General features: G+C 45.0%; 1 protein-coding gene across 1 annotated transcript in view; it reads right to left on the reverse strand.

The window, feature by feature from the left end:
• Positions 1-23,233, reverse strand: part of AMPH (amphiphysin) — a 120,961-nt gene extending 97,728 nt beyond the window's left edge. The window contains exon 1 of the mRNA XM_059819103.1: positions 23,165-23,233. Within this exon, the coding sequence (XP_059675086.1) occupies positions 23,165-23,233 (69 nt within the window). The remainder of the gene's footprint in view (positions 1-23,164) is intronic.
• Positions 23,234-23,644: the final 411 nt, after the last annotated feature.

Consider the following 23,644-nt stretch of genomic DNA (forward strand, 5'->3'; position numbering starts at 1 on the left):
GGATACCTGCCATCCCTCATGTAGGTACTGTGCACTAGCCTGATTTGCTTACCCTTGGCAAGTATGAAGGATCAGGTTTTACTGCTAGGAAGTTTTTTATCCCTGATACTATTTAGTGGGTTCAAGCCTTTAGTGAGACTCACTTTGAAAGTGGTTCTGATCTACCTTCCTATATGGGAGCTTGATCCACCTAGTCAGGCCACAAGAAAGGTTTGGTCCTCTAAATTAAATAGCATAAAGCTGTGAAAAGACTTATGTTTAAATTACCCTTACAGCCTTTTGACTTATTCCTATCAGTTAGATAAAGACTAATTTATACCTCAGAACTGTAAGGAGTAATAGCCCTCAGGACATCGTTTTTTCCATACTCCTGCACTGAAACAGGGTACACATATCCACACCAACTCTGACACGTGTTGGTCAGTCCTGTTCTATAAAACACAAGTAAATAAAATACAGCATAAGAGACTCCATGACTTGGTAGCCAATTTCAGTGCTTCATTATCATTAAAGACATTTTTTGTAATAAGCAGCCCAAACCTTTCTTTCTTCACATTAAGCTGTTTGCACCTTGTCCTACAGCCAGTCAACAGAGAGGACAGTTGATCACCATCATCTTAAAGGTAAGCAAAAGCAAGTAATTTCACACATGAGAAGACTTATCAGATCTGCACTAAATGTTTTCTGTTCTAGACTAAGAAAACTCAATTTCCTCAATCTCTTATTAGCTGTCATTTTTCTCCCTGAACCTCTGTGTACATCTTCTATGTATTTTTTCAAAGAATTGTTGCCCAAAGCTATACAAAGGACACTGGCTGAGATCTTAACATCTCTGGCTTGAGTAATTTACCTTCTCTATTTTCATAAATGTTTCTCCACTAGCTCTGATCACACCAAAGTGAAGTTCTCCTTCCTTGGACCGACCTGCTACAGTTGGCTTTGGTTCATTTTTAGTGATTTTCAGCTTGTTGGTTCTATTTGCCAGATTACTTTGGATTATCACCCCATCCTCCATGCTGCCTTGGGAAACCTGCCCCGGTCTGAAGTTGATAGCTGCAGGGCCAAGTTAGCGTGATGTTGGAGCCATTAGCCAGAGTCTCTCCTCTACCTGCTTCTTATCAGAAGTGATAGTGTTTGCACCAAACAATCCCCTCTTTATACAGATGTCCTCCTTGATTGTGCTCACTCCCCACTAAAACCAGGACTTTCTGACATCCCTAGATTTACCCTCCTGCCTGTAATATGCTTCATGTCTTCTCTACCAGTTCAGTAACCATCACAATTTCATCTGTCCTTTTAGGACTCCTTTTCATAGGAATGGGATGGAAGTGTTGTTTGTTTCTCTCATTGAGCTGTTGTATTTACGCAAACCCAACTTCTTGGTCAGCTGTTTTGAGGTATCTTCAATACTTCTATACACAGGTGGATTTGAGGAGATACTGGAGTGACTATTCAGGCTCTGTTCCCCTCCACTACCCCACCTGTCCCCTGTAACTCATAAATCGAAGTAAATGAAAGTTGTCTTCTGAGCATTCATGGCAAAAGCACTCTAGAGGAAGCATGTGTATTTGCCCAAGACACCCTATCTAAACTATACGCCATCCAGCCCAGCATACATTAAGACATTTGTTCTAGTCACAATGTTGCAGCTCAGCATTTGGTTCATCTTTTTTTCTGCTTCAAACTCCCTTCTCATACCTACACTTTTATGAACTTCCCTTGAGGTTGTAGCTGGATTCCTCTATATGGCAGCTGTGATGAGCAAGTCTCCTGCCTGAACACTACTGAAAACAATTTCCTGAGCCAAGAACTCCAGCGTTTCATTGGAAGTGTCACACAACAGTAAAGACTGAAGAGCTGACAAAATCACAAAAGAAACATGGAAATTTTGTTTTAAGAAGTGTAATGAAAATAATCAATAGGGGCAGAATGGCAGACCTTGTTTCACAGTATCACATAAGACAGCAAAGAAGAGAGCTACTATATTTTGAAGTAGTCATTTGTTGAGCTTCTAACACTTACCTAAAAATGTATCTTACTTGAAAAAAAATCAGAAGCTTTTCCCCAAAACTTTCTGACTTAATAGGGGAAAATAATATTTTTGTTAGTTTTGAAAATAGATGTTATTCTGGTTTTATGCCAATTAGGCTACCAAAGTATTTTGTTTAATTCATAGACGTTAAATGGAAAATGAACTTCCAGTAGAAATGTTTAATGAAAGTTAAAAAAATTAGTTGCCCTGACTTCATGCTGGAGCCTCTGACTTTTTAAATAAGGGGCTCATGGAACGGCAAGAATTAAAATTACTGCTGTGAATTAAAAGTATAATGCAAATAATTTCAGGACAGGATGAAAGCAATTGACAGAGTACAATATTTTACACACTAAGGGGCACTTTTCAGTCAAAATCTCATTTTATTCTCAACTTAGAAAATAGTTTCAGTGGGAAAATTTTTACCACCCATAATAATTGTATTCGTGTTTCTCACAATTTATACCAGAGGAATCACTTGTCGAATATTCAAATTACTTTGGTGCTGTGCTGTGATTTGCAAATGCAATTAAAAATAACACAGAAAAGTTTCCCATGTCCCCAAAGATGACCTACAGAACAATACAAATATAAAGCTCAGGGCTAGAAAAATTAGAGAAGTGATAAAGATGAAAGTCTTCTTAAAGTTGGTGAGATCTAAAGATTTCCTGACAACCTTCCACTGTAAGGGCAGAAATGCTGAAGCAAGCTTTTTATCATCTGGGCTGTGTAAGGTTAACAGCTTTCTGTTGCCTCTTTTGTTCTGTCCGTAAAGAAAAACAATGACATATCCAGGAAAAAGAAAAGAAATGCTAGGTTCTGTTTTGATCGGAGGGACAAAAATATATATTGTATGCACTTAATATTGCAAAAAACACCAGTACACAAATCTTTGGAACAGTTTCAGAGATGACGTATAGACATTTTTATTTGTAAACATCCTAAAGGTGAAAGGATGCTACAGACTACTTAATGCAGTTCTCTAGATCTCTAGCCTGCAGCAGAATAGAGTTTTACCAGCGGATTTACAGTTGGTCTGCATTTTGGCATTCACTGTGTTAACTGCATATTAAACACAGACCAAAAAATGCAAAATACACACTGCCTGAAAGATCAGTTAGTAAAAAATTATTAGGTAAACTACATATGGGGTCTATCCTGTGCTTCAGAGTATCTGTTTTGTCAGGAAAAAAAATAAAATAAAGGAACATAACAGAATTGAGAACAAAATATGCTGCAAAAGCATGAATGTATTAAAAATCTAAACATACACATAGTCAAAAAAACCCATCAAGGACTATTAAACGTGAAGTTACACTTTCTGGCAAAGGGGAATTGTGGAAAGGAAAGTACAAGCCTTCTACTGCCCTCAGCATATGTTTGCTCAGGCAGCGAGATCCTCTGAAAGACACACGTATTGTGAGCCATAATGTCTTGGTTCAGAGAAACCCTTCTATTTCTGCTTAGCTTTAAACTAACCAGTTGTGAGCACAAATTAATTTTTTTTTTTTTTTTTAGTTTTTTGGTTTATTATTCCTAGGCGGAGATGAAGCAAAGCACATCTTACTAAGGCTATGCTCAGGACCCATCTAAGAAACGAGAGGAATATGGATTTTTGATTAGCAGTTGCTGCCTCAGGTTCATCCTTGAAGGGGTCTGGAGCCCCTCCTAGGATCAGCGCCTTCCAGAGAAGACTTCTCCAAAGGTAGGAATAGGCTACAGATGTATCAATAGCAACTACAATTCTCTGTACAGACCATGACAATTTCAGGTAACACTCCCCGCTTAGATGACTGAAGTTGCATGCAATCTGCTGCGATATTGTAAAGCACAATCCGCCAAGTATCAATTACCACTGTAACTGCATTAAATAGTGTAAATCTCTCAGCCACAAAGCAGCAAATGCAGAGATGGCCCAGAGCCCACACAGGTAAGACAAAAATAATGCAAATAGCAGTAGCCACTCATTACAGATAAAAACATTTTCAAAGCCTTTACTCAGATTTTACTTTGTTCCTGCCCAGGCAGTGCTCTGGTTTGGGAGGGAGTTTGCTGGTGTCAGGGCAAGCAGGATCACACCACAAAGAGGCTGAGCTGGGAGGCTGAAATGAGGTCCTGGGCCCATGGGCAGGCATGGGGGAGGCTGGGCAGGGACCGTAACAGCTCCTCGGGGCCCTGACAGCTGGAATGACACTGAAACAGCAATTTAAAAAAAAAAAAAAAAAAATCTAGTTTTGATCCCTACTTTTTGCATTTCCGTTCCCCGCCCCCCCCAGTGTTTTTTGAATCATGGATGGCTTTTGCCTCGACTAACTGAGCATCTTTGTCCACCTCTCAGGGCAGCATAATCCTCAGCAAACAGGCAAGATTGTCATATGTATGACGATACTTCCTATATTTGCCTGTGTGATCCTTAAATACATTTTCAACAAGGCTCCATACGTACGTGGGACTTTCCCAGGGCACAGAAGCTGCCGCAGCGAGAACGTTACGTTTAACGTAGGTAGAGTCACCAGCAGCTGGCCAGCTTTCCACCTCACGTGAGATAACCAACGTAAAGCCAGTGACGGCAGCAGGCTGACGTGCGCTTACGGTACCTGAGAATACATCCCTGTATTTCCACTTCAGGTTATACCACGTTACCTTCAAATTAGTAATTTTTATGTATATCACATGCAGGAGAAGTTTCCATAGCAGCAACCTGGCATCGCAGCAGGTAAGGACAAGATGTGAAGAAGCATCCTTAATCTTCCCAGGTCCAGGATTCCCAGGCAGGAAGGTATGCGCTCCTACGTTCAATACATCAATACAGCGTACACTCACCAATCAACCATACAGCGCACGTGGGAAAAAGTCTAGCCGGAAACTACTCCCACACAGTAAATGCATCCAGAAAGTGTCAAATAAAATGTAAAAAATCTCCAGCTCTCTACATAAACCATGTCTGTGTGGAAAAGGAGGGTGTCCGGGGAGAGCCTTTCCTCCCTGTTATGGGAAACAAAAACGTTTCCGCCTGGTATATCACATGCACAAGGATGTTATTTCTTGTTATTGGACTCTCCAGAAACACTATGAGACCAAGTTAACAGCAGAGTACAGGCACCAGGAAGTTGATAGGTACTGCAATTTAATAATTACGATATTTTGGCTGCTGTTGTAAACAAAAGCGTTTTACAGTGACAGAATGGCACTCTGAGCACATCACATAGATAGGCTGAAGCTAAATACATTGAAGTAATTCCTAAGCTTTCCTAGTCAGTGTGCAAAGCAGGGCTTCTGTATTTACTAACCCACTCCCTATGGTCCCTCCAATTAGCAATTTGGCCCACAGGCTAATAGGTGGTCTGGGACTGAATCCTGACCTTCTCCACAGAGGCATTACCATTGCTTTGCTGCTCAACAGAACTGTTCATGAGGCCATGTCACAGAGAAGGAGCAACTCAGGCCCTGATTAAGCAAAAGCTAGAGATGAATCTGCATGTTTAAAAAAACCAAAACCCAGAAACGCACTCAGCTACACCAAACACATTTCCATTGATTCCAGAGAACTCACATACACGAGCCAAAGGCTGGCAAAGGGGCAGAGCAGCCCTTGAATTTCACTTAATGCATTTCAGGGACCTGTCTCATGAAGTCAGCCCTAAAACCATGCATAGCAAGAGTTATTGAGCTACCCAGTAGTTTTTTCCCCTCCTCCCAGTAACTCTCAATTCTTCCAACCAAAGAAAACTGCTGCTGATCTCCAGCGCTGAGGATCTGTGCCCCGAGAGCCACGTGCTCCCTCGCAGGGACGAAGGCCAGGACTGCAGCGTGGACACGGGTCAAGAGCAACGATTCTTCTTCGCTGTTTGGAGTCCACGAGGCTGCACCGGGAGTTCTGCCTTATCCACTTCTGAGCTACCCAGTGAAAGAAAGATGTGGGAAAATGGGAAAAAGGCCAGCAGAGGATCACTGAGATGCACAGCAGGTTGGAGCACTGGGCGTAAGCAGGGAGCTGGGCTTGTTCAGCCAGGAAAAGACAAAGCTAAGGGAAGGAAACCTGTTTTCTATTTCTAAACACCTAACTAGCCATTACAGAGGAGACCAAGCCAAGCCCTACACAGAGGCTCACAGAGAAAGGAATAGAGCAACAGTCACAAGCTGCAACAAGGGAAATTCTGAGCAGATGAGAGGGATAAAAGAAATCACCGTAAGATGGTGAAGTGCTGCAACAGGCTGCTCAGAGAGGCTGGGCAATCTCCAACCTTGGAGATACTCAAAACACAACCGGACACGGTCCTGAGCAACCTGACCTGGCTTTGAAGTTGTCCCTGCCCTGAGCTGGACAAGTGGGCATCCACAGGGCTCTTCCAACCTGCAATTTTAAATCCAAACTTAAATGAAGGATCAGTCACTGGTCTGACTGAAAGAGAGAAGAAGGGATGGGAATGGGGACTGTGCAGGCTGTACATGCGATTGAGAAATGCACTGAGAAATGCTAATCAAAGGGAAAGGAGGAGAAAACATTTGCTCCCATTAGTAGTAAACCCATGTTAGGTCTTTTTCTTTTATAAGATTAAAAATCCAGCCCTATCCTTTTTTCAAAATATGAAGAAAACAGCCTGGTACATTGTCCTTTCTTGTTTCTTGTGACAATGCTGGGGTTTTTTTGTGGTTTTGTGGGGTTTTTTTAATTAAACAAATCAACATAAAGAGATTGTATTTATTCTGCAAAAATCAAAGGAGGGGAAGGACAACTGTCTTTTAGTTCAGTTATTCTTTGGGTTGAGCCTACACATTGCACTCCCCCAGTCAGGCTTCAAGGGAAATGAAAGTAAAATAAGGTGTTGACGTGTACAAAAAGAAAAGGGAGCAATCAAACTGCACTCATGTTCCAAGTATCATCAACTGATTGGTACAAACAGTAAAGGAAAAACTAGCAAGATTAAAAACAGTGACAGACGGTCCCAGACTGATCTATTAAGCCCTCTGTATTTGCGCGTAGGCATTTGTTGCAAGGGGAGCAAGCAAAGGCTTGAGCAAGTGAACCTGCATGCACCCTCGCAAAACATTAGCACAAAGTCAGGTATTTTCTCCAACTGGATGTCGTCGCTGGTTTACTCAAATTTGCTGAAACAGTTATAATTAGCCACAAAATTCACAGTATCAGCAAATTAGAACTATTGATTGATGCAGGCCATGGGTAGGTCAACCAGGAATTTTATGATCCCAAGACAGATTTGCTGCTGGCGTAGCCAGGCAAACTCCCTCAGAGCAAGGAGAAACCCCAGCTTGTAACTGCTCAAGACTTCACAACATGGCTTCTGATACTGAAGGGATCCTCAAAGTAAAAATTCCTCTTACCTCAGAATATATGTATACACACACTACTACACCTATAAGCACAGGTGTGATTTGCAGAAACCTGTGCAACCAGCTACAACTTAAATCCAGTCCCATGTAGAGCCAGTATAGAGAGTACACATAGCATTAAATCTCGTGCTAGCACAGTGAACTGGATTATATTTAACCCATAGAGCCTCACCCTGCTGCGAATAAAATCGACACGAGCTGAATCAAACCTTTAAAGGATAGCTACTACAGAGATTTGATATCAAGTTCATCACAATTTGTAACAGGCATAAAGCCTAAATACTATGATGGATGTAATCAGTGTTTCTTAATGCGTGGCTCTGATATGAATTCTTTTATTCAGGCTACACTCCCACACGATTCAAGTCAAGATCAGGTTTTGTGATAAAACAACTCAAAAGATTAAAAAAAGACAAAGAAAATAAATGGAGCCTAGGTGGAAATCTGGTTGACACTGTATTTTTGCACATTTCTTCCTGCTATATGTGCATGGGAGTAATCTGCATAGTCCATTACATTTCCGTAAGACTGCTGATAAAACACCTCTTGGTACGAGTATGAATCACAGAAATGTTCATGTCGATGAAGGACCATTCCCTTGATTTATCCCATACAAATCAAACACTGCCTTTTCTTTTGGGAGGGGTGAGGAAGGAAGAGCTCTATCACTCCTACGCTTGTCAGAGACCAAAGGATCAGACAGATCCCTGGTGGGAGTACAGGCTTTTTCTCATCTCTCTGGTAAAATTAGCTACTGCAGATTTCACGGACCAAGCAACAATACACCCCCACACATCCAGGATTAGAAAACAACCCATTGTTTTGAAATTATTGTGCTCTTTACTATAGCTCAGGCTACATAACACAAAGAGTAACTGGATTTGATACTCTACAACACATACACTCTTCTGGAAAATATGAGATATTAGTTGTAAATCTTAACAATTTGTCATTTTTTCTAATACAGCTATAAAAACATTTTATGCCAGACACATCAGTGTTGGGTTTTGTCCATATTTGAGCCCCTCTCTTTCCTTATTTTTTAGTATGTGGAAAGATATTAAGAAGTTACCGATTTTCCTTTTAATTTTAAATAGGTAGCCCCACTAAAACTTAAATTCTCACCTGGAGGTGCTGGCCTTTGTTAACCATTGTGTCACTTTAACCCTATATCAGCGCTATCTTGTGGGTATCAGTTACCCAGCTTCTTCATTGTTTAGTAAATTGTAAACGCTTTAAGGCTGAGTTCTTTAACTCTCATAGCATCACACATTATATAAAAGTTATCCAGCCATCTGTTTGGGTTCAATTTATATTAATATGAGTGTGCTTGCTCTCCATATCCACATAAAGTTATGACAAAGTTGTGTTAAGGCTGCATAAGACTTTTTTATCTTTGTTCCTAAGTAACACAGACAAGGACATTGTAGAGAAGGTATGACGTTTTCCTAAAACTTTGGACAGGAGTTGCATTTTGTTGTGGAACAAGATCTACAAAGAAAATCTACGTGCACTCCACTCAGGACAGACAGCAAATGCGGTACTTAGCTAGTGACTTTTTAATCTTGACCAAACACTGGTTGTCTACCAGCTTGCCTTTGCAACCAACATCCCCCGGCAGGCTGGTGTTCAGTTAAGTTTCCCAATGATTACCCTCATTCACTTCAGTGGATGCCCAGCCTGACCACGTATCAGCATACGCCTTTTACATGTCTGTTTTGTAACTGTTCAGCAGCATTGTTGTTCTGCATCAAAATCGTCTGGCCCTAAAGCCTTCTCTTTGTGCACGAAAGCATTAGGTTAGGGATAAAAAACATGCTCTCACAACTTATTTTCTAATACCGTAAGGACCAGACTAACTGCTTTAGGACGCGGACCCAATTTTTTTCCTGGGTGAACACAAATGCAATCCCTCTGTCCTGCAATGCACAGGGATACTGCCCTGCCCAGGCATGGGGCTTTACACCTTCAGGGAGACCTTGCCTCATGCCACACCATCTGAAGGCTTGGAGAACTCCTGTTTTGCTGGGGGAGACATCGGATGGAGATGAGGACACAGACAACGCACCATGCTTTCATGGAACAACCTAAAACCATACTCTCTGCATCTCCCCAGAGTCACCACTTCTAGACAACTGAGGGGTGCAAGGTGGAAACCCTCTGTACAATACTTAAGCAGGCGCTAGCAGCGCAGAAAGGCACATTTAGGAATAAGGAACTGAGTTATCAACAACCCTAAATTAAATGGGGAATGTCAGTGGGAACTGACATCTTCTGAAAGTCCCAGAGCTAAAAACCTTGGATGAAAAACTCTCTATTTAACACTTTTCAGTAGCACAGCAGGTCATTTTGGCCTGATAGGAAACCACCTGCTTACTACTGGTATAGCTAAAGCTGGTTTAGATGTAGACATACCCTGTTGGTGCACATATCTTAGAGTGGAAAGGAGTTTGTGACTCTTTTTAGAAAGCCTTTTCCCACCTTCTGCTAGTTCCACTTTTTATTTTATAAGACTTAATGAAAAAGACAGAAATCCATCATAATCCACCAGAGGTGGTTTTTGTCAACACTTAATGATAACACCTTCCCCGAAGCAGAACCGAAAATACCCTGAGCTTCAGAGAGAGAGATGGAATAACAAGTGCTTTGCATTTGAGACTGACTTTTCACTGCATTTTGTTTCAGATTCACACGCAAATCCTCTAAGGTGCATTAATGTGTAATAAAATTTGCTTGATTGGCAACTGCTTTCATGCAAGTAAGGAAACTTTCCGTATAATGGAGTATAAAAAAATATCCTTCTTTGAGCCAGAGGAGGGAAGAGTCTGTGCCAGGTTTATATTACTACTTTAACCCTGCAAACACTTCTAACAGATAATAGTGAGCAATCCAACATCACCATTAAACAGCATACTTCATGCTAAGCCTTTGGTAGGATGGGCTACTGATGGGCATTAGCAAATAGACATTGGTACAAGTGCTTTAAGTCAAACTGGAAATTGGATACTAGAAGGGGGGGAGAATTATTTGTTTCTCAAAAATAGATCCCTCAGAGAAGTGACTTGGCAACCTTGATACTGCACAGTGCATTCTTTAAAATATACTTCCTAATGGGGTCCAATTTTTTAAAATTCTTTTCCAGATAAACACTGCATATAGAAAACAACCCTCACTATAGAAACCAGAATGGAACAGCACAATCTGAGTTGAAACACTGGGCAAAACATACCGTACTCAAACTTCCATTCATCCTACAGTCTGCAAACACATGTTCTTGATCCAAAATATTTGTCAGTCAGAGCTTGTTCCTCCCTGTCCTGCCACACTGCTATGCCATGACTCTTGGGGATGCAACTCGTTAAGGAGTTAAGATGCCATAATGGCACGTGTGTTTGTCAGCTAACGGTTGCCTAAATTCCTTCCAGATTTGTTTCTCAGTTTAGCTGTCAAATCAACCCAAATTCTCAGCCAACTTCTAAATTACCATTTATTTTCACCGTAATATGAAACTTTGCACAAAAGATGCTGGCACTATGCTTGCAACAAATATGATCTTGGATTGGTGCTATAGGAAAATATGATGCCAGCATGGTGTTAAGAATAAAACCCTCTTTCACTCTGCAAAACGTCAGCGAGGTTCGCGTTTTCTGAAACATGCCTTTCAGACCCTGGAAGTAGAGATTTCATAGGAGAGGTTTTTCTAGTACAAGAACAGAGGGCAGAAGCAAGTTCAAAAGCCCTGGGGTACACGTAGCACCTTGACTTCACTGAATGTGGAGCGACAGCATTGCTGGGCTAAACCCTAAGGCGACCAGTTGGGTGAAGTTCCTGTGGACTCAGCTGGAGCTTCCGATAAAAGCAAAGCTTGTGAATGGAGCCCACTGTGGACTCCTTCAGCTTGCACATCTGCACTTCATGCACTGCTGTCTTAATTACCAGGCAACTTTGCTCTTCGTTTCACCTTCCCTGTCCTTCAGCATTTCCCCAGGTACTCAGCACTGCCTATGTGCGGTGCTATCACTTTATTCCCGGCTTCCCACCACACCAGGAGGACCTCGGTCAGCCCTGCAGACCCCAAGGGAATAACCCTGTTCCAGCACTACCATCTGTCCCTCCTCTCATGCACAACAGGCGGCAAATAAAACAAAATGAGCATTCACTACTCCGAAAGCCTGCAACGTTTGGAGGCTCAGTACTGATTTTTAAACGCGCAATCATCTCTGAAGTGTGCAGCTGTGCTCACCTATCAAGTAACCAGATGGCACAACAGAAGTCAAATAATTTTCTAAATGGCTTTGGTGGTTAAGTCTGCAACAACTTGTTTGGTTAGACATACAAGAAGAGAAGAAGGGAAAAGAAAGCAGCAAGGAAAGGATGACAGGAGAAGAGAGGGACAAAGAAGGAAGAGGGGAGATGAACAAATATGAACTAATCTGTCCTGATAACAACTTTGCCCATACATTTTTGCTGAGAAATAAGTAGGACAACTTTTAGAGATGTGATATCAGGAAAATCGCATTTTGGTAGTTTGCAAGACTGTCACATCATAAGGAATGTATTCATTTCTTCACTAATTAATCCAGAAACTATTTGAGAGTGTAGAGGGAGGGCTGTACTATTTTTTAAAATCAAAGAGGTTTCCCTGCACTGTTATACTTCCACATTTCTTGAAATTCAAATTCTGTATTTCAAATTCATATCTCATCTCCAAACATCTGGCCTGTTTTTGGACCACAGCCAGCCATCTTCTCACCTGGACATTAACCTCATTCTGTTGTGGTTGTTTTCCACTTGCCACTTCACACGTAATGAATCCACTCCTTTACCGCTTCCTGAGCGTGGTCCCGCAGCACCCGTGCTGTGGTTGCGGCAGCCAGCCATCCCCTGCCTGCCTGGGGTCCCTTCGGTTACTGCCGTGCATTTTTCTCCCTATGTGTTTCTTCCCTGAGCGAGGTCAGCCATGGGCACATCTGCCCTAAGCCTGCACCAGACCAACCTGCCTCTGGACTGAGTCGTGCTCCTGCCTCTCTCCAGGCCTGAGAACACCCACAAATTTTTCTTTTCCTTTGTTCTGCCTTTGATCCTAGCACTTCTGTTTCCTCTGTGATAAGAATGCAGTTAGTGCAGATCTGAAATACATGAGGCAATCAATTAAATTCTTTCCTCTCTGATTAGCCTCATTAACCATTCCTTATGATTTTTACAGGACTCAGATTTGTCCTATACTTAAAATTACTGACATTTTATTTTGAAAAACTTACTTCATGCTCACAGCAGATCCATTTCAGCAGTGTGCCTTATGTATTTAGAAAGTTCGTCCAAACTGCATAGAGTGGCTACACCAGTGTGAAAAGAGAACACCCACGTAAACCAACAAGGATTTGGGTGATAATGGCAAGTTGAACAACTGGAAGCCTAGTTTAAATCTAAGCAACAGTGTCTACACGCAGATCTGTTTAGGTTTAATAACAGTATCCCCTTTTTATTTATTCCTTTACATGCCCTGCATGCAAGTGAGTCTTTAAACAACTTCCTGAATCTAAACCTCATATATGCATTTTATGTGAAAAATCAGTGTCATTTCTCAGATCTCAAAGACTGATTATTCTCCACAGAAAACAGATCGCCTTTATTCAATCACGCTTCTTCTCTGTATGCAGTGTTTCATCTGCTTCTACTTTGGGCTTAAGGTGTATTAACCCTCATGCATGTGGGTCACTTAACTGGGCTTTGCTGAGACATAAAGTGTGAATCATCAGTAGAAATAACTGCGTTCCCATGGTACTGCAGACCATCACCTACCTCAGCTACACACCACTAACCCCTTATACTGCTGCAAGGACACAAGTAAATGCTTACTGATGATCACAGTCTAGAAAGGAAATTCAGATTCTCTGTGTTCTTTAGGCAATTTTTATTTTCTCAAACCCCTGTTTTGTTAAAAATCAGTCTATTCTCAGACTATTCTGACATCAGTCTATTATTACAGTGTTTTTCAAATTGAAACCTGGGAAAAGTAGGATCAACAGTTTCTTGTAAGCATGTGCAGGCAGGCACATGTATACACCCTATAAAGATGGCATTTTGTGAAATGTTTCTGGAAAAAAATAACATGGGTTTGTTTAGTAATCTAGACTAGAAATCATTTTTCAAATGGTTGTTTTAGTGACAGCCCAAGACTTTGGCAGGCCTTCCTCTCCTCTTTTGTATCATAGATAAAAAGCATTGATTGCAGTTCACGGACTGTAGCGCTTGCCTCTATCACTACAAAGCACAGATTTAGCAGTCTTGTGGGTACAAAAAAGTGGGGTGAAAGTGACTCCAAGCTCAGACTTCAAGGGAGCATCAAAGGAATTAATCTGCTACAGAGACAGGGAGAACAAAGCAGAGGATCTTATCTGGGAGTAAGCAGGAGCTTTTTGTCAGAAAAGAGGTGCTAAGAAAAAGAAGGCACAACAGAAACAACTGAGAAGTAGTAGCAGGGCCCTGGGAGTCAGAGACCAGAGACTTGAAGTATGGTCCAGCCCTGACTTCTCTGTGCCCCCACCCATAGAAAGGCTGCTCAACTCCTCTCCCATTGCCCCACCAACCTTCTTAGAAAATACCTAAACAGAATTTTACCAACTAAGTGCTTGTCCACACCAGTGCCCAATTCTGCACTGGTGCTCCTGTCCTACAGATAATGAAGAATAATTACTGAGACAACAGAAAGAAAGGTAGAGCAGTGAGGAAGAACAGGCTATTTCCTGCATTAGCTTTCTCATAGCACAAATGGACACTTCAGAAATGTGTTATACGAGTCTTTACCACAGGCCTATGTTTTACCTTACCCTCTTAAACAGATTAATAAACTCCAATTAGCAGAGACTCAACATGACAAAACACCACAATTTGTTTTCCAAGTTGGTCATTTGTTTGATTCTGGCAACTACTGGCTAACTAGCTACTCATTAGGTCAGGAACAAATTATCTTGCATTCGAGAACAGCAAAGGCTCAGTGATGCACAGCACTGATGCTGCAGAACATTTAGGGAAGAGTGACCCAGCACTTGAAACACTTTGGATTGGAGGCTCCAAGCAGCTGAGTTTGCAGCAGAGCCCAATGAACTAAACCAAACAACAGTTCCCTAGGGAAAATGCTCTCTGTGGTGAAGGAGGAGAGCCATCTGCTACCCCTTCTCCCCCCACTCGGCAGTTCCCAAGGTGAGCGGGAGGACTGGCATAGCAGGCAGTGACTGCTGCCTGATCAGAGGTTTTGGTGGGGGTGAATCCCACTGTGCATGTTTTAGGCAGGTGAAAAATATCACCCTGCCATCTCCAAGCGAGTTCAAGGAGCTATGGTCCTCTTCATGTAGGCAACTGCAAAAAAGTGTTAGAAGGCATCTTTTACTCTTTATTTTCATTCTCTCCCAAACTCGGCAGTCTGTCATCCCACACGTGCTTTAATTACCTGGCAAGCCAGTAAGAGGGGCTCCCCACAGCCTGGCCAGCCGTGCTGAGTTGCTGCAGGCAGAGCAGGCACAGGCATGCTGCTCACCCCCACCTCATACTTACCCTGCTTTTGTCTGCCATTTATCCCCACTGAAATATCCTGCTATGACAGACGCTGAGCGGTTTCCTTCACAGTTCCTCCTAGCCAGCACAGAAAACTTGGGCTACTGAGATGAAAGGCAAAGTGTGTTCCCCTTTCCTGCCCTCATTCACTGCTCTCTCACCCTCACCGTCTACAGCAGCTGCTTGGACCAGGGGCCAGTAGCACACCCTATTCTAGGAGGCAGGCGCTGGTCATCAATCCAGATGAGGAATTCCTGTATTTTCCAGATACACAGGTTATCAACACCCCAACATCTCTCCACTATGCGCTCATGAAGTCACACTCTTAACTGTGCCACAACAGGAAGGCAGCACTGCACTGTGGAGTGGCTGTGGACCACCGACAACAGCCTCACTGACAGCTAGCATGGGGCAGGCCTTGGGTCAGAAACATTGGGTCTTACACAATACGACAATGCAAGAGAGAGGATCTACTAGAGGAGCAAGATGAGGTGAAGAAGAGAGTCCAGAGCCAAGCCCAACAAATTAGCAGCAGATTTAAAAGAATTTTTTTTTTTTTTTAAAGAGAGGGTCTACGTGAAATGTAGAGAGAGTGGTAGAGAAATGGACATGTGCTCAAGAACTAAAAAGGAAATGGGAAAGAATAAAAGTGAAAAGATCAAATTGTCAAGCAAGAACAGAGGAGAAGGTCTCCTTGATATCAATAATGCTTTGGTCAGTAAACATGGAGATATGGATCCCCATGAAACTGAAGAACCAGCACCTTCTTGACTTGATGGAAGCTAAGTGACAATGAGGAAGGGTGTATTACATACGAACTCACAGGATCATGGTTAACATTGCATATGGGGAGAAAACTGGAACAGGAGGAACAGATTACCTTTCCTCACACAGCAGGGAAAATACCACATGAGAACCTAACAGGAAGGGGCCCTGGAGTTTTTCTCTCCCCTTTCTTCCATGCTTGGCACCCAGACAACCAGAATCTACCTCTACCTTTCAACCTGCACATTAGAAACTAAAACAATTGAAAGCAATCAATATTTTAATAATAGCTAGTCTTTGGCATGGTTGGGAGGGTCATACGATAACTCCAGTTAGATCATAAGGAATGCTGACAAAAGAGGAAAACCACTTGTAAATGTTGAGGCAAGAAGAATGAACACACTCCTCTACATCAAGAAAAGCTAGAACAGGGAACAAAGGCTTGAACTGCAAAAAAGGACATCTATATTAAGTGAGAAGAGGACTTTCTGACTGGAGGTGCCTAAGCAATGGCATACATCGTTTTAGGGAAGCCGCAACATCTCCACCATTACATACTTAAAACAGCTGGCAAGAAAGTCACTCTTAAGGAATAATTTTAAGCACAGCTGATTCTGCATTGGTTTAGAAGAATGGTCCAGATGGCCACTTGCACTCCCTCTTTTCTACAATTTATATGAAAAAAGAAATTAAAAAAGGGAAAATGCAAGTTTTTAATCATACTGGAACCTGAAGCTAGAAGAATCTGAGCTGCATAGCTCGTATCATTCACATGAGAAATTGACTTCTAATTGGTTTTGTTTGTAACCTCAGAGATTAACAATTAGCTCTTCAGAGATGAAGTTGCCTCTTCATTGCATGTGTTTGTGCCAGCAGGGCCCTAAATGTTGAGGTCTGTTATAATAGTATAATGACTTCAGTGTACTAGATTTTATAACATCTGTGGGGCCAGTATTTTTAATCATTAGACAGTAATTTGCTTTTATGAATCCAAGGTTGGTGGAACCATACCATCACATTGCAGGCAGGTCAGCACAGGTCCAATATATGTAACATCCCTTTCACAAATATATTCTTGCATGCAGAAACCCATCTCCTGTCTAAGAGCTGACATCATCAGTTACAGAACACATGATGTGTACAGAACCATCAAATCCCCTTCCTGGGGGGAAGGGGGCTGGTGGTGGTGTTATCTTTTTCCTTTATGGAATCTCCTCCTTCACAACACTTTAAACACTAGTTACACTTTCAAAATTCTCATAAACTGCAGTATTCACTGCTTTAGCTTTTGGATGAAACCAAATATACTACTGACTCAACATCAAAAGACACATTAGTTGGATTTTCAAGAGCTATTCAAGAAACACCCAGGAACAAGCCTTAAAGAACTTGAGTTTGGGAAGCACTGTGACAGCACCAACTGTGTTTATTGCGAGAGGGTGGTCAAACCCTGGAACAGGCTTCCTGGAGAGGTGGTCAGTGCCCCACGCCTGTCGGTGTTTACAAGGCATTTATTTGGGCAATGCCCTTAATACCATGCTTTAACTTTTGGTCAGCCCTGAAGTGGTCAGGCAGTTGGACTAGATGATCATCATAGGTCCCTTCCAGCTGGACTATGCTTGTTTTGCACAACCAAGAACCCCGGGGGAAATGGAGCCGAGGGAAGAGCAGAGCTCGCTCCCACTCCAAATGGGTGCTGGGCAAGAGAGCCCGAGGGATCCAGGGCACGAGCAGTGCCTTGGAGGTGCAAGAGCAGCAGGCAAGAACGGAGCCAAAAGGGCCCAGATAAGCCCTGGCAAGGGGCTGTGCTCAGTGCTACAGAGGACAAGAAGCAACCCTGGGAGCCCGTCCTGGGAGTCGGGAAAGTTTCCTCCCCCTGGATGTGGGGCACGAGGGCCACCTTTGTGGAGCAGGAGCAGCAGGCAGTGACCCAGCCAAAATCGCCCAAAGGAGCCCTGGCAAGCGGCAGTGCTCAACGCTGCAGAAGGCAAAAACACCCCAGGGGACCAGTGCCAATCTGCCCCAGGGGAAAATTCCCGCCTGATCCCAGCACTGGAGATGATCAGCTATTCCCTGAGCATGGGAGCAAGACCTGCCTCCTCGCCCCCCCCCCCCCCCCCCCCCCGGGGCTGGTCACGCCTCCCAGGAGATGCCCAAGCCCTATTCTCCTCCCTCAACCTGGAGCCACCTCAGGGGCTTCCGAGAGTGGCCATATGTCCCCAGCCTGATCGACCTTGGGGACAAGAATCCTCCCTGTGCCTGGCAGGGCACCAGTGGGTGCTCCAAAGCACTGGGACCCCTGCCAACATCTCTGCATCCCATTTCTTACAGCTGCTGCCCCTGGCTCTGCAGGGGATGAGGACAGTGAGCTCTGCAGTGCTCCTCCAGAAGGCATTCCCTTGGCCCTGCCACTGCTGTCCAGCTGAAAAGGCCTGACAGCCTCAGGCACCTCCAGGGACTGGTGGTTCTCATCTCTTGAGGGGCTTGTGCCTGTTCCCTGAAGCCTGAAGCAGGATTTCCATCCCTCAGGTGGCCCCACTGGGAGTTGGTCTTGCCTTTGGTCTTCCTCCCTCACCCCCACCAAGTAATTCCACCTCAAGGACTTCCTCTCAGATGTCTTTGGGCTGCCTTGGCAGTGGGACATGGGAGGATACTCGCTTTTATCCTGTCCCGGGGCACAGTGACTGCTGTGTTGCTGGGTGGTGGCCCTATGACATGGGGGTGACAGGCCCCCCCCCCCAGCACCCTTTGGAGGAAGGCCTTTGGGGTGCTGGCCCCGAGGCAGTCCCTGTGCCCAGGAGGCCCAGGGGGCTGTCCCTGCCCTTGGTGGCCATGCACTGGGCACAGCTGCTGGGTGTCCCTGACGTGTCCTCTGCCACTCGGCTCCCAAGGACAAACCTCATGCTGTTACTGTTCTCTCGGGCCATGGGAAAAACCAAGCCTTGAAGACAAGAGGACTTGCAGAGGTGTCTAGGTTGATGATTGCCCAATGCTCCAATATGTCATGAAATTGAACAAGAGCAAATGCCAGATTCTGCACCTGGGATGGAGTAACACCAGATACAAGTCTAAATGGGGAGAGGTGTGGCTGAGAGCAGCCCTGCAGAAAGGGCTCTGGGGGTGCTGTTGGCAGGAGGCTCAAGAGGAGTCAGCAGTGTGCCCTGGCAGCCGAGAGGGCAAACCACATCCCGGGTGCATCAAACACAGCATGACCAGCTGGTCAAAAGAGGTGATTATCCCACTGTATTCAGCATTGGTGCAGCCTCACCTTGAGTATTTTGTGCAGTTCTGGGCCCCACCATTTTAAAAGGATGTTAAGGTACTTGAATGTGTCCCGAGGAGGGCACAAAGCTGGAGAAGGGGCTGGAAGGCATGTGCCCTAAGGAGCGGGTGAGGACTCGGGGTTTGTCTAGTTTGGAGAGAAGGAGGCTGAGGGGCGACCTCACTGCTCTCTGCAGCCTCCTGAGGAGGGGACATGGAGAGGGAGGTGCTGAGCTCTTCTCCCTGGGACCCAGTGCCAGGACGCGTGGGAATGGCTCAAAGCTGCGTCCCTCAGGGAAGGTTCGGCCTTGACATGGGGAAGCATTTCTTTACCGAGAGGGTGGTCAAACCCTGGAACAGGCTTCCTGGGGAGGTGGTTTGCACCCCACGCCTGTCAGTGTTTAAGAGGCATTTGGATGATGCCCTTAATACCATGCTTGAACTTTTGGTCAGCCCTGAAGTGGTCAGGCAGTGGGACTAGGTGATCGTTGTAGGTCCCTTCCAGCTGAACTGTGCTATTCACTTAGAGGTGTTGGGTTACAAGAGAGAGGACAAGGAGATAACTAGTGTTATAAATTGGGTTAGCAGCTTAAATTCAAATTTCCAGAGGAACCTAGGGATACAAACTCAGCCTTTTCATCCAAGAAATCTTGTCCTCAGAACTGACTCAGCCAGCCCCGGTTACCAATACATCTGTTCAGGTTTCAGTATAAACAGACATTTAAACATATGACTGTTTCATTTACTTTTATGACTAGGATACAGGCTCCTAAGTTGCTCTGATGCTTTTAAAACTTTAATCCAGATTCTTCAGCTGACTGTTAGCAGCTTCCAGCAGATGCTGCAAGCCCAGCACATCCACCCTGCCTGAATTTTGGGGGGAAGGTCATTGAAGAAATGCAGTGAAGAGCAGTGTAATTTAGTAGATGGGACACTCATTGATTCGAAATCAGGGTGCCAGGGCACATGTGCTACCACCAGAAGTACCATCTTCAGGATGATGTGAAAAATGGAGTAACCAGTTATTATTTCCAGTTGTTTAAAACTGCATTTCATTTTGAGTACTAGCCTGGTCCAGCCCATTTTGGACAATTGCCTTCTTCCCCTCATTAGCGCTTCAGTTCATGATTAAGTGCATTATTTCTTACTTTCTTTAGCCTTACACTGTTTTTTAATACCATTTGACATATCAAGCCATTGACACATTTACCTCACCCATCTCCACAGTGTAGAGTAATCTGAACATTCCTGCACTGTTATAAGAAAAAAAAAAAAGATTGATGTTACCAAGTCTGCTCTATCACAGATGGATGATTGCTTTTGTTTAAACTAGGAAAATGGCATGAAAGGATGCGTCCATGTAACTCTCAGATTTAGTACTTCTAATGCAAGACAGATAGATTTGCCCAATACGAAATGTTTTCACGTCAGTTATTTAGCTTTTGTCACATAAATAGTGACTAGACACACCTGTATTTGGGCATATGCACTACCTACACCATACAACTAAAATTTCTCCTGGGCTGCAAGGAACTGAAGATAATGACAACATCATTAGAAAGATAATTTCCATAGATGAAGGTGTATATTTTACAGCCACTCTGTGGTTTTAATATATATGTTGCATCATTAACAAATAATAGAAAACTATGTATAAATGCTTTGTAAATGCAATTGACTATAGGGACACATTAAGTAAACTGAAGGTGCCCAAATCCAATGTAAGCAACAAGATAAAACAACTCAATGTATTTAAAATCTCTAAGCCAGTGTGCTATTACACACCTGTCACAATGTCATCCTATCCACACCATCAGAAATCAGATAAATCGACTTTTAACTCCTAGATACAATTTACTTGTTGTCATCAAGTACCCAAAGCAAACAAACAAAAACCAATCAATCTGTATCATTCCCATTTGGGGGCCTTTTATTTTTTTTTTTTAAAGTAATATTTTAGCAAAAATAATGAAGGTTTTTATACTGTATAACCATAAGGAACTCAAAGCTAACCAGAAGCGTAGGCACAAGGGAATAGATGTGCACAGCTCACACAGTAACTACACATACAAGCCATGAAGAAGGAAGAAAGGATACAAAGCTACATGGTCCTGGGACCTACTCTGTGTCAGGCCACTAACAGCTTTTATTCCCTGTAAATAAGCAATGTTTAGACCCATTGACACAAGAAACCACCACAGATGCCATAATGAGGCCAAAATTGCCAGATGCCCCCCTGCAGATCAAACCAGACAAATTATCCCTTTGTTAGCATGGCTGATCACCGAAGCGAAGGTAGAGCAGCCCGGCCGTCAGAGCCCACCAACATCCCCGGTTTGCACCTAAGGTGTCTGTTGGGCTCAAGACAGCCACCCCGGGGCTGGTGCATGAGCAGTCTTTGCCAGGACACCAAGACCTCAGGTACCCAGATTCAGGTGTGCTCTCTGGTATGCCCACACATTTCTGTAAGCAAGACCTCCCATGTTTTAGCAGACACACCTGGAAGCAGTACATATGATTTTTAAGACTTATACCAATGCTTTACTGGACAGTTATTCATAACAACGCTGACAAAGACAGAAGGAAAAGAACAGTATTTTTAGGCTTCTAGTCCAACTACTGACCCAGCTCAACTCACACCATAAAGTCATCAGATCTCTTCAAACTATTGAAAGAGTATATTACATGTTTTACTCAAAAACAGTTGCAATCCAAACCTCCAAGAAAGGAAAAGTATCATGACTTTGGTATTGAAAAGTCTAGTACTTCATGACCTTGTGAGCTACATCAGAGTATTTAAAAGGAAAAATCTATCAATTGCCTGTGACAGCCTCAACTATTAGATTCTTAAATAATGACATGATTACATATGAGACTTTTCTACATATTAATTGTTGCAATTTTTATTCCCTTAGAGCTCCACAGAGTTCAGCGTGTGGCAAAAAGGAAGCAGGGATTTATAGGCAGTGAAGTATGAGAAATAGCGGTCATAAAATAATCTCTTCTAATTCTCCAGAGCCCTATCACATAGGGCGTGTAACAATACAGGATACATGCTAGAGGGGTGCAAAGGTTTTATTAGCCCTCAAAAGAGGTGACTTGCAACGCTTGCTGACAACTGTGCCTCCCAAACTCATGCTGAGAACAGCTTTATCACAAACCATACTAACAGCTGATAGGGATGCTACGTGCAGTCATACGAAAAGCTTTTCTGCTTGGTTTAATATCTGTATCTATGGTCCCGAGACACCCAAGAGCTAAACAGGAGTTACTCGGGTGGAATGTTTATACCTATCGGTTTTTATTAGTGAAGGTGAACAAAATAAACAACGGCCAACAAGGCCCTCATCTTCCATCGGAAACTCCTGCAAATTCTCCCCCACTTTGCCGGCTGCTCATTTCCAGGCTACAGTCACACGAGAAGCGGCGCCGAGTTCTCCGAGCGGTAAACACCGTCAGCGGCACAACATTTTGACACCTTGAGAAGCTCCCCAAAACTGAAGCAGCTGCTCATGAGGGCGCGGGCCCCCGCGGGTTTCTGTCACGCCAAGGGGGGGGCTTCTGTCACGCCAAGGGGGGGGCTTCTGTCACGCCGCTGCGGCTCAGCCGCCCAGCGAGGAGGCTCGCTCCAGCCGGGGCTCAGCCGGCGCGGTATTAAAGGAAACGCAATCCTCTTAGGAGGGCTGCCGGCGGGCGGTGAGGCGAGGCGAGGCGAGGCGAACCCTCCGCTCCCCGCGCGGGCCGGGCCGGGCCGGCAGCCCGGCCAACGCCGCCGCGGCGCGGTGCGCAGCCACTCGGCCTACCCCCGCGGGGAGCCCCGTTCCCCATGAAGGGCGAGAAGCGGCGGCTCGCTCGGCCCTGCGGCAGGTGGACGCCGGCTCCGCCCGCACCGCCGCGTCCCCGAGGGGAGCGAACCGACGCGGGGGTCGACGACAGCGGCACGGCCGGGGGGCGGCTGGCGCGGTTAAATGGGCCGGTTACATAAGAACGGCCCCCCCCCCCCCACGCCGGCGGCGGCTCCGCGCCCCCGCGCGCAGGGAGCGGGGAAGCCGCAGCGGCGGGCGCGGGGGGCGAGCGGGGCCGCCTCCCCTCACGGACCCCGGGCACCGCCGCCCCCTTCCTCCTCCTGCCCGCCGGGGCGAGGCCGCCCCTCCCCGTCCCCCCCCACTCCCGCCCTGCCCGCCCCGTGGTGCGGCGCACCTTCTCCTGGGCGCGGTTGAGGCGTTTCTGGACGTTTTTGGCGAAGATGCCGGTCTTCATGTCGGCCATGGCTGGCGGCGGGGATGGGGAGGGTGGGGGGAAAGGCGGGCGAGGCAGAGCCCGGCGGCGGCGAGCGGCGAGCAGGGATGGATGGAGGGAGGGCGGGCGAGAAGGAGGAGGAGGAGGAGGAGGAGGAGGGCCTTAAAGACACAGCGGGAGGGGCGGGGCCGCCGCCGCCTCAGGTGAGCCGCGGGCCCCCCCGCCGCGGGCCGCCCCTGGCCCCCCGTGAGGCGGCTGTGGGCCCCCCCGCAGGGCGGGCAGCGTTGTCTCCCGGAGATGAGGCAGTTCCTCTAGCTAGTAAAAAACATCAGGAGCGAGAACGGGGGTGAAGATTTCCAGAAGCCGCCAGCGCTGCGGCGGCTGATGGCCGTGTCCGCCACCGGCACAAGTCCCCTTCGTACAGCCGGAGAGTGCCACAGC

The sequence above is a fragment of the Gavia stellata genome, chromosome 6 (assembly GCF_030936135.1).
Source record: "Gavia stellata isolate bGavSte3 chromosome 6, bGavSte3.hap2, whole genome shotgun sequence".
Classification (NCBI taxonomy): domain Eukaryota; kingdom Metazoa; phylum Chordata; class Aves; order Gaviiformes; family Gaviidae; genus Gavia; species Gavia stellata.